A 12,382-nucleotide genomic window follows, 5' to 3' on the forward strand; every position below is an offset into this window, starting at 1 on the left:
CACACTGATGCCTGTGGACCCAGCTGAAAACACAAGACCCCCAAACATATACAAGAATATGGGTAGCACCTTGGATCATTTTTTTCCTCAATTCTTTTTTGCTAGGAGTAAAATTTTGATGGTTAAACTTGTGATGAAGTATATTATTCAAGATCTCAGCTCTCTCGAGCTTACTAATACTGCCTGATCAGCCTGCTATTCAATATCAATAGATTTTTTGATCGTTAATTCCCTGGATTTTACCGTGTCTAATGGAACGTGCGTGCTGCCAATGCCACCTGTGAGAAAGCCAGAATATGTACCACTTTAGACACTACAAAAGAAATCCTCATTATAATCACACTTTTTAAATACCAAAAGTGGTATTAACTATGTTGATCACGCTCTCTGAACCAAACTGTATCTAAAAATCAAACGTATCCTCAAAGGAAAAAATATTTCTCCTATTGACATATTATGATGGTCTATAGAAAGCTCTAAAAACTATTTCAAAAAAGAAATTTCAAAAACATTTTCTGTAACGGCTGCATTGGTGGAATAGAAAATAACTTAAAATTCACAGAACTACTACTGTGTGCCAGACACTATGGCAGTTCTTTTCATAAACCTTTAATCTCTGCAACAACCTTGCCAAGGCAGGCATTATAGTCTCATCTTACTGATGAGGAAGTCCAGGCTCAGAGAAGCGGGAGAGCTGGGTTTCAAACCCACGCCAACCTAACCCTACAGTAAGTGCCTTAAGGCTCTCTCTTCTTAATTTCAGACAATACTGAATGGGCAATACTCCTTTGGATGTATACATTATAGCACATTTATTAAATTTATCACATTACTTCCTAGTTTTGTCTAATATAACTCTTAAGATTTACAACCATATAATTTTTTTTAATAAGTTCAGGTGGAATAAAGCTCCCAAAAGTGATTGGTGAAACAAACTTATTTAACACAAGGTGCCAGGTACAGCACCATGAACAAGATTTGGTCCTGACCTGAAGAAGCGTAGGATCCACTGGCAAAGAATAGCTCTTGGTAAATATCAGTGATATAGTAAAAGACATGTTTCTTGATAGATAACATGCCAGGCACTGTGCTAGATGTCTGGGATATACCAGTGAATAAGCCCAACATTCCCCATCCTCATGAAGTTTACACTTTAGAAGGGAAGAAAGACAATTCGACTGGCAATCATCAAATGATGTGACTTTTATGTGCACCATGAAAGAGGCCTATAATAGGGGTATCTAACCTAGCCTTGAAGGAATTAGAGAAGACTTTTTACAGGGACAGTGAAGTTGAGATCTGGGAGATAAATAAAAAGTAGCCAGGAGAAAATAGGGAGGAGAATGCAGGCAGAGGAAAGAGAATGTGAAAAGCCTGCAAGCGCTAGATCACGACCAAGGTAGGAAACTGAAAGCAGTTCGGGACAGCTGCAGGCAGGAAGCCACGGAGGAGCCAGGTACAGGCCAGACCACCAAGAGCCTTTCTTAACCTATTTAAGGAATGGGGATTTCATCCTAAGGGCCATAAGAAGCCATTAAAGGGCCATAAGAAGAGAACTGATATGGTCAGGTTTACATTGTAGAAGGATCATTCTGGCTGCAGTGTCAAGAGGGCAAGGGTCAAAGGTAAGATTGAATCCAGGGAGCCAGGGAGGATTCTTCAGGAACGCAGGTCAGCGAGGAGGACTAGAGCCAGGATGGAGGTAGTGGGGAAGGAGAGAAGACAGACTCAGCAGACATTTGGAGGTAAACGTAAGGGCTGGTTTGTGGGAACCAATAAGAAGGGAGGGGTCAAAGATGGGGCCCACATTTCTTCCAGTGGAAGGCAGTAAAAGTCACAGAGATGGAAGGCAGGAGGAGGGACAGGTAGAGGAGGGAGGAAGCTGAGTTTAGTTTTGGACTGGTCGATCTGAGGCAGTGATGAGGGAGCAGGTGGAAGGTTCCAGGGGACAACTGGAACATCTGGAATTCCAGACAGAGCTCTTGACTAAAGATACACATGGTAATAAGAGGGGTGAGAGGGGATAAGATCATCTCCATGAGGAAGTAGAAGCAGAAGCAGGAAGACATACCCTGCACGTTGGGACCCTCCACAGAGAACACCAAATGACTCCCAAGTAAATGGAGACTGCACCTCATCTCAAAGCCAAAGGAAAGATGTGGTGGACAAGCAAGGAAAAAGGCTAAGCATCCTTTCCCTTATCTCCCATCATGCTCTCGATGTTGCCTCTACTCTTGGCAAACTGCATGCCTTGCTGTTCCTAAAAGACAGAGCGGACTGCACTTTTCCCCTCCAAGGATGTGGTCATTTTATGCCCTCTCCCTTTAAAAAAAATCGAGGCCAAACAATACCACCCACACCCTTACCTCACCACACACAAAGCTGCTTGTCGTATCTTTCCTCCTTGATTATAACTGTCTTGAAGTCATGGATAATTCACCCTTTTCTCTTCCACAGCACAGAGCACAGACTCTTGTAGGTAATCTAAGATACTCAATAAATAACTGTTTAATAAATAAGTGGCAAGTGTTTGAACACAAGAGACTGACTCCCTGTGCCCAGACAGGCAGACTCTGTTCTGGAGGATAAACTGAAGGTTATTCTTTGTAGGAGTATCTGGCATTCTTGAACCAAGAGATCAGCTGGGATGGTTCTTCAGTGTCATGACCACCAAAGGGCAAGAGGAGGGCTCATCGTGGGGCAGGACAGGAGAGGAGGGGAAACTTCAAACAGTCACAGGAACTTTACTAGATCAAGAAGACTCAGGGAGGTGTGTGTGTGTGAGCGCACGCGCACGTGTGTATATTTGCCAGAGAGGGTAATGGAACTAGAACCCTCTAGAAAGGCTAAGTCAAGAACTCCTTTTGGTACACCAGGAGGCACCATAAGAACTGTCCCAGGGGCTGAGTTTGGTGTCAGAAATTCCAGATTGCTAATGAGTCAAGAATCTGATTGTGAAACGAAGACCCTGTGACCAGGAAAAAAAAAAAAAAGGACTGTCTATAAATTCCAAGCCCATGCTGTTTCCACGACAGCATGCTGCCTCCTGAGAGAACTGAAGTTTAACACAATTTAAAAGAGGTGCTACAAAATGTAGTCATATCAAAAAGAGTCCCTGAAGGTCTGCTCAGTACTAAAATGCGGGCTCTTTGACAGAAAGAAATTACAAGCTTCTGGATTAGAAAATGAAAAAATCTGCTGACGTCACCCTGCCTGGGGCTTTAAAAGAATATGAACAATGCCTGCTACCACAGGAAGTGGGCTGCGCTCAATTTATTCCGAGCCAGAAATGTTTTATTTATTACTTTAGTACTGCAAAATAAGGTAAGTTGTTATTTCAATAACAACTCTACACGGAGAGAAAAATCACATGGGTCCATCCTATTTCCCAAAAAAGACTTCCCGCTATAGTCCAGAGGCAAACTGTACAGCAATTTCCACCGCCAGCTTTTCCCTTCATGCACGCAAACACAGCTTTTGCTTTACACAAAACAGATTTCAAGTGTAGATGTTTGTAACAACTACTTCTACTAATCAAAGTGTACTAGAATAATTAATCATTATATTGCAGTGGTGGCACCCACTGGTTGTCGGCAGGGATAGAGTGGAAACGGAAGCAAAGATGAAAATGAACCTTTGAGAAGCGACTGTCTTGTGTGCAAGACGGCAAAGCTTTCAAACTACAGATTCCTCCTCAAGCCCATGCCACCTCCAATTCCCCACCCAAGGGCTGCTGCAGTGAGCCTCTGTCATTCATGGGAAAATGCTGACTGTCCCTGCCTAAGAGAAAGGCATGTGACAAAGCCGGAAGCAATGCAGCCCCTTAAACAAGAATGCTTGATCTTTGAGGCCTGAAGAATGTTCATTTGGATAGAAGAAAATGGATAGTATGCTGATTAGAAACTCCAAGAGAACAATGAAAACAGTAATGATTTTTTTAAGGTTTTTTTTTTGAATGATTCTTTAAATTCTACAGTGCTTTACAATTTTCAAAAGTTTCACACACATGATTTCATATAATCCCATAACCCTTTTTTCCCCCATCCCTATATTGTCCCTCCTCCCTTCCCTCTCTCCACTGGTAACCACTAGTTAGTTCTCTATATCTGTGAGTCTGCTTCTTTTTTGTTTTACTCACTAGTTTGTTGTATTTTTTAGATTCCACATATAAGTGATATCATACGGTATCTGTCTTTCTCTATCTGATTTATTTCACTTAGCATAATGCCCTCCAAGTCCATCCATGTGGCTACAAATGGCAAAATTTCATTCTTTGTTATGGCTGAGCAGTATTCCACTGTATGTATGTAAGTATATATACACACACACATACCACATCTTCTTTATCCATTCCTCTGTTGATGGACACTTAGGTTGCTTCCATACCTTAGCAGTTGTAAATAATACTGCTATGAACACTGGGGTGCATTGTACCTTTTCAAATTAGTGTTTCTGTTTTTTTCGATGTATATCCAGGAGTGGAATATCCTTCCAGATAGATTTCTGTACTTAGGTATATTTAACAATGCAAAGATAAACATTTTTAATAATAATATAAAGCAAGTCAAGAACATTTTCCCAAGACTGTTATTTGCCAAAACAGGAAAGAAGGAAAGAAGGGAAGGAGGGAGGGAGGGAGGGAGGGAGGGAGGGAAGGAGGGAGGGAGTCAGTCAAATCCATGGTTAGCAAGAATGAATAAGTCACCATTGAAATTAAAAATCTAGAGAAAGTAGCTTCTCTGAGGAATGAGCTGATACAGCAACCCCTTTCGTATCTTGTCTCAATAAAGTCAGTCCTCCCAGCAGGCCTTTGTCAAAATATGTTTCACCCCATTTAATACGTAAGATGTGTGATTTACCCCAGAGATATCAATTTACCCACTATTTAACCATGGCTTCCTGAACATTTACACTAATTTTCAAGTCTACAATCCCTGTTTTTACTATCTTTATTTATTTCTTTGTCAAAGTGTTAAAATTCTACAGCTTTAAAGGTATTTTATTTAAAGCTAAATAAAATGCCTTTATCAAAGGCATCCAAACCCAAGTTCCATTTGCTGACAATGAACATGTTTAAGGCTGGGCAGGGCCTCAGAAATTATCTAGTCCAGTGCTTTTCAACCTCCCCCAACACAGGCTGATCCCCACCAATCAAATGACACGACTTTCCATTGGCAAGAGATACACACACACCACACCACACACACCACACCACACCACACACACCACACCAGACCACACCATACCACACCACACACACCACACCACTCCACACACACACCACACCACACCATACCACACCACACACACCACACCACACACACCACACCACACACACACACCCCCCACACACACACACGCACACCACACCACACACACCACACCACACCCACACCCACACACACGCACACCTCTTATGTAGTGCCAATCCCTAAACCCCACGTGATTCTGGTACGTTCACTTAATGAGGGAATCTTTCAACAGTGCCATCTGCTTTGAGCTCCTAAAAAATACCCAATTGATCTAGTCTGAGAAAATTCTGGCCTGGGGATTTGCCCATCGTTAGACAGAAGTTACTCAAAGACTGAGCAGGAGAACTTAAGCCTTCTCATTCTCAACAACGGCCTTTTTTCTCGCAACACTCTGCTTCTACTCTGTTCTCTACGGGCATCCCCGAATGCCACAAAAAGCAGTCAATAACTCTCCGTCCACTCTTTAATCACACACGCAGGCATGTGCCTCTGCTACGGTCACCTCAATTCACGACTGATAACTATAATGATTACCTTGTCTCCTGCAAGTAGGCTTAGGAAAAAGCCCAACTAAATCTGACCCCACTCTTTACGCATTAATTCAAAAACACTTATTAGCCAGACAAAGATTCAATCTCTGTCCTCAGCAGGAAGGCCCCGTCTATAATAATGGCTAGCAGCTGAAGCTCTAGCTGAACCAGTGCTTATTCTTTCTCTCTGAAATATAGAAATCCAAAAGCTATCTTCCTCCAATCTCACCTGTTCCCAGCCATTTTAGTCTATACATGTGTGCTTAAGTGGAACACGCCACTACTTCTAAATATTTCAAGTACCTTCTAATTCCTCGGGTTTTCTCCACAAAACTTCTCTCCAGTTCAGGATAGGAAGTGACTTAATGAAAAATGGCATCCCCTGAGGGCTCCTCTCACATAATAAACCAATCATTTGGGTCTGTTCTGTAGAACTTTCCATCAGCCAGAGAGATGGAAATGGGTTCTGCCGCTTATTCCCTCATTCCATTGACCAAGAGAAATGGACATGTAGGAAGCCTAAATTGTCTCTCTTTCTCCTCTTAGAACATGAATTTTTTCTATTTTCACCCTCTTATTCGAGCCTCAGCTTTCCCCAAAATACCAATTTCCATTCCGACTCCACTGCCGTATTAATATCCGCAGGAGCTGAGGTCTGAGGACCGTCACCAGCTAGCTGCTAGGTTACGCTCAAGTGTGGGCTTTGGCTGCCTTTAAAGGGCATCGCTCTTTGAGATGCTACCACTAGCCACTTTTTCAATGACTCCTACCCCTACCTAATTCTCACAAGTATTCTGACATTGTCTTATGGTTCATTTACTTCTTCCACTTTCTGCTCTTTTTTCCATCCATTCATTTTTAGCCTACATGCCAACTCAAACATTCTATGCCACATACTTTTCTTCACATACTGTATTAACATTAACTTTACTAGGCAACCCAAATACTAGTTCTTTCTGTTCTGTCAACCATTATACATTTGCATATACAATTACAAACAAAGTAACAATTAAGTAACAATTATATACAAGGTCCTTGCACCTATTTGCATAGAGAAAGAAAAGACAGGGCTTCCCTGGTGGCGCAGTGGTTGAGAGTCCGCCTGCCAATGCAGGGGACATGGGTTCGTGCCCCGGTCCGGGAGGATCCTACATGCCGCGGAGAGGCTGGGCCCGAGAGCCCCGCGTACCGCAAAAAAAAAAAAAAAAAAAAAAAGAAAAGAAAAGACAGAAAACAAACAACACAGAGATTATGACAGGTATTCAGGAAGAAAGCACAGGAAGGGAGAGTCCCTTCCGATCTTCCTCCCACCCGACAATGTGCTCTGTATAAATCACATGCAGAAAGAGATTATTTACTTTGAGCTCCAAGATTCAGGACAGATCTGGATAACTTCTGACCTATAGACACATAAACTAGTAGCTACTATTGTCAGTATTTCTGCAGTTCCAGCACATGCAATATTTGAGATGTCAGTTACTACCTGGGGAAGGGTTAATTTTAGCCTCAGCTATGATTATTCTCTCTGCAGTGCTTGGAGCAGCTAAAACCACGGATATAAATACCCCTAAAAATTATGTAAAATCTACAAAACAAAATATAACTTAAATATACCTCTGCCATTCCATCTCAGTCCAACCCCATCCCGCTCTACCTCCCACTAGTAAACATATGGAAAACACAGAAAGGAAGCAAAATAAACAACAGTTTTTTTAAAAGAAGAAATCTCTTTTCTAAATAATATGACAAAGAGTTAAAAGGAAAGGGAAAATACACTTCACTGCACTTAAAAAAAAGGGGGAAAAAAAAGCTTCCCCTATTCCCTATCAAATCTGGGCTGACAGGCATGTTATTTAATTGCCCATAAATGAACTTCTTTAAATAGCACCTATTAATACTCCAAATTTCAGCATCAGCTTGTGCTCAGAAAAAGAGACAGAGAGAGAAGAAACCTCCTGAAACCGCTAAAACTCAAAACAAACTGCTTTCTTCAAATTGCAATAAAATCAGGAATGAGGAAAAGCCATGAGGGGGAAGAGCCTTGCTACCTTCTGCTGCTGAACCAGCCGGGTCCCAGACCACTGACTGCAAAGTCAGAGGCTAATGTGAATGGATGTCCAAGTAAAAATAAAACATCTGCTTGGTCAGAAACCGCAGAGATCCTGAGAAATAAAGCACAAGGCATTATTGGAACCATAATCTGTACCAAAAGAAACAGCACAGGTCTAGTCAAGTGTGGCTCCTGCATAATTTCCCCCTGAAATCTGACACACTTACCCCTGGACATGCTGTCAGGGTCTCAAACTCAACACATCTAAAAGGGAATGTAATACCTCCTCCTTAAACCAATTCTCCCTGGCAACCTTCCTCTTTCTGTATCACCAACTATCCTAGACTTGAAGCTAAAAAATGATTTCTCCTTCAGCCAGACACCCAATCATCTAGTAATAATTACGGCCAGCATTTATCTAGTGGCAACTCTAAGCCAGGCACGTGACATGCACCATCTCATTGAATCCTTACAGGTAACCTGCTAAACAAGACGTCACTGTCCCCATTCACCAATAAGGAAAATGAGGCTCTGAGGTTAAGGGAATTAAGTAACTTGACGTGGCCAGTAAGCAGCGAAACCCAGACCAAACAGAAGTCTGTCTGCCCACAGCGCCCACGCTCGGGCATTGCTCACACTGCCACAGCTTCATAACCGCCCTTTTATTTTCCCCCCCTAATGCCACCACTCTGGCTCTGGCCTTTCCTACCTTCTACGTGAACCACTGAAACGCCCTCCCAGTCTTCGAACTTTTCTCCCTCCCGTGTCTCTTGCGCAGGGAGACGGATTCAATGTACTAAACTCCACTTCACAACATTCTCCTCTCCTTGAGCATCTTCACTGCTCACCAAATACTACAAACTTCCTAGAGTCAAAGCCTTCCCCAATCTGGCTTTCCCCAAACTCTACTGAAAAAAACAACTCCAGTGAAGTCAAATTCTTCGCCAATCTCCAAAAATACACTGTGCACTTCTGAATGTCACCTAGAAGTGACATTCAAATCATGAATGTCACCTAGAACACTGTCCCACCCAGTCTGCAAGGCCCCACTCAAGACATTTTTGTTAAGATGCTTTCTCTAATGAGGAAGGAAAAGTGGAAAGGCAGCACTGTCTCTGATGGAGAGCTTGCTTTGTGCCAGGTCCGGTTCTAAGAAAATCTGCATGACAGTCCAATGAGATGCATCCACCATAATGCCCATTTTACAGACAGAGAGCTGAAGCACCTTGTCCAGGGTCGCAGACTGGTAAGTATAAGTCGACATTCAAATCCATCTAGCTGCCCTCCTCTTCACCATGTTGCCCCAGGGAGCTCTCGGAATCGACTTCTCAACTTTCTAACAGGTGGGTCAGGCTGATCACATCTGAACCCACTGATCAAGCTTAACATCCTCAAAAGCAAGACAACCAGACACCACGTACTTCCTGATGTGATACAGTAAGAAATCTTGCCAAACAAACTAACCCTGAATGGAATCACACCTCCAGAGCAGCGCTCCTCCAACTTCACTGTGCACGCAGACCCCCTGGGGATCCAGTTAAAATGCAGATTCTGACTCAGCAGGTCTGGGTTGGGGTCTAGGATTCTGCATTTGTAATAAGCTCCCAGGAGTGAGCTGTGCTGCTGGACCACGGCTCACGCTTTGAATAGCAAAGCTTCAGAAGCCAGACATAATCACCGGTGGACAAGACACAGGCGAGACAGAGAAACAAGTTAACTCATGGCCAGGACTGGAATGAAGGGAGTGAGGAACCACTCGCCTCACGTGCAAAATTTAAGGGAGCACCGGAAGACACAGGAATGGAGAGAAACATTTTAAGACAGTATTTTAAAAAATCAAAATGAACGTAAAAGACCCACGATGAACACAATATCAGAGTTTTAAATAAAGGCAGACTCAGTATTACTGATTTTTCTTTTTGCTCAGATTCCGATACATCTGCCCAGCACTGAACCGTATAAGTTAACCGCCAAATCTGGAGGATGAAAAATTCTAAAGGGCAAATGCAGACATGCCTGGTTGCTAAAACAAGTAAATACTATGAAAGGAGGAGGGGGTTAGAGTTTACAAGGCTAAAGAATAGACATCAAACGCAATGTGTGAAACTCGTGTTGATATTGACTTGAACAAAACCATAAAAGAGAATTTGGGGTCGACAGGCAAAATATAAACACAGACTGAATATTAGATGACGTAAAGGATTTTTAATTTTGTTAGGTCATGTTAATGGTATTGTGATTTTTTAAAATTCGTCAATTATTGAAGATAAGATACTAAAGTATTTATGGGTAAAATGACATGAGATATATCTGGGATTTGCTTTAAAATATTCCAGAAAAAAAAAAAAGTAGAGGAGAGAGATGGGATGAGATTAGCAAAATGCTGGTATCTGTTGAAGCTGGGGGACAATACAGGGGGATTCGTTGCACTACTCGAATTTTTATGTTTTAAATTTCCATGATAAAACAATGTTTAAGTAGCCCTCTTTGCCTTAGGCGACCTAACACTGACTTTGTGCCACTCAAACAGGACACAGCACGGAGTGCCTTATTCATCCATGATAAAAGGAGCTGCTCTTTCTAATGTGTGCCAGGAACTGCGGTGATCTCATTTAAACGTCACAACAATGTTGTGAGATACTGTGTGGATGAAGAAGAGTGACGTTTAGCAAGCTTGAAGAACCTGCCCGAAGTCACACATCAGCAAGTGACAAAGGCAAGGCTTGAACCCAGACCCAACTGACTCAGAAGGAAGCCCGATTAGAAGCACGACATTCTATCATCCGTCTTTCGCCCTATGGCGCTGGAGGCCTAAGACAACCTCAGTTTATAGTTCATCTCTCATGCTACCTAAGACACAGGAGCCATTCTGAGAGGTGACGAGGAGGTCCTGGTTTTGAATCGGGGCCCTGACACTGACCAGCCGTGTGACCCTGGGCAAATTACTCAACCTTGCTGTCCCTCAATTTCTTCATCTTTGTAGGGCTATTAATCTCACACTAGTATGAGATTAACAACCATCTCACGAAGTTGTTAGGAAGACAAAATGAGCTAATAAATGTAAAGTGCTGAGAACTGACACATGGCAAGCACTGATGAAGTGTTAGTGATTATCATCATTATTGCCACTAAGTTCTCAATAAAATTGAATGACACTGAACACACCCCTCAGGCCAACTCATAACCATTTACTTTTCCTTCTAAGCAACTGTCTGACCACAGAACTTGAAAGGTGGGCTCCCACCAATGCTTACAATATAGTAATCAAGATTAATGTTCCTCTGTTCAGAGGGAAAAAAAAAATTCCAGTATTAATAAAAACCTAGAGACCCATGGCCCAGGACCATTGCTATACAGTAAGTCCCGTACATATGAACGAGTTCCGTTCCGAGAGCACGTTCCTAAGTCCAATTTGTTTGTGAGTCCAACAAAGTTAGCCTAGGTACCCAACTAATACAATCCGCTCTATACCACTGCTTTTACACTTCCTTCCGGACATCCCGGGGTTGAAATAAAGATCCTATACTACTGTACTCTATACAGTACCGTACAGTACACAAAAAGACAGCCACTTGTAGAGGACGCATGCATGTGACAATGTACGCCAGACTCGTGAACTCACTTACATGACGGAACGTGCGAATGCTTGTTCGCATCTTTGGAAGTTCGCAACTTGAAGGTTCATATGTAGGGGACTTACTGTAGTATCACAATTGCTTTGCAAGTTTCACGTTAAGGGAGGTATAGTGTTTGTGGGATTTAAGGTTCTCCGAGAAGGAACCAGGGGTTCTGGCTGAGAGGCTAGACGCTCCACAGAAATAAACAGGAGGGAGTCCTGGGGCACAGGCCAAGGCGGGTGGCAGAAGTGGTGCCAGAAGCACTGAGCCAAAGGCTGAAGCTGAGAAACAGGAGCCAGAACTAAGCAGGAGCAGAGCTACGGCCAACTGCTGAGCCACGAGGATGAGCTGAGAAGCTGCGGAAGGGCTCACCGGCCAAAATCACAAGCAGAGAGGCCAGAGCCAGGGTGCGCAAGGACAAGGCCCCCAGTGATGAAAGGAACACTCTGAGCTCAAATGAGACAGACAAGGGTTCCGACACGGCTCGCGGCTTTTAACTACTTAGGCCCCGCCTCTTCTGTGGTTATGTTCTGTCACGCTTGAAATTACACTTTTCCAAGCTGTCTTGTTACCCATGGAAGGTGAAATAAATAAAAGGCTGAGATCTCATTACACCATCTGGCAGATCCTCGTCTTCCTTCCCCATTGGCTGTCTCTCGAATCACTCATTGCCCAGTTACCAGCAGTAATTCGTTTTAACTCCCAAAGTAACTGAGTAAACATTATATCAAATTAATTCACAATTACCAGCGTGTATTGAACCCTGGTATCAATCAAGCATTATGCTAAGAGCTTCCCAGTTATCTTAATCCTTCAATGGTCCAGTGAGGAACTGGTATTATCCCCACTTTACAGATGAACCTGAGGCTTAGCGCGCCCAAGGTCACACTGTTAGAAGTGCCTCCTTTCTTACGTCACTCTCTGTTAGCAGGC

At 42.9% G+C, this 12,382-nt stretch overlaps 1 protein-coding gene across 10 annotated transcripts in view; it reads right to left on the reverse strand.

Moving 5' to 3' along the window:
• Window positions 1-12,382, reverse strand: part of AGK (acylglycerol kinase) — an 86,572-nt gene that overhangs the window by 57,327 nt on the left and 16,863 nt on the right. For 6 of the 10 annotated variants that reach the window (XM_027101702.1, XM_027101699.1, XM_027101707.1 and 3 more), the window contains one exon: window positions 7,831-7,944. The exons of the other annotated variants lie outside the window; for them this stretch is intronic. In XM_027101702.1, coding sequence (XP_026957503.1) covers window positions 7,831-7,944 — 114 coding nt within the window. The remainder of the gene's footprint in view (window positions 1-7,830; window positions 7,945-12,382) is intronic. 10 annotated transcript variants of the gene reach the window in all.

Source organism: Aethalodelphis obliquidens, unplaced genomic scaffold (genome assembly GCF_003676395.1).
Source record: "Aethalodelphis obliquidens isolate GAN/ISIS:26980383/991018 unplaced genomic scaffold, ASM367639v1 scaffold5, whole genome shotgun sequence".
NCBI classification, from domain to species: Eukaryota; Metazoa; Chordata; class Mammalia; order Artiodactyla; family Delphinidae; genus Aethalodelphis; species Aethalodelphis obliquidens.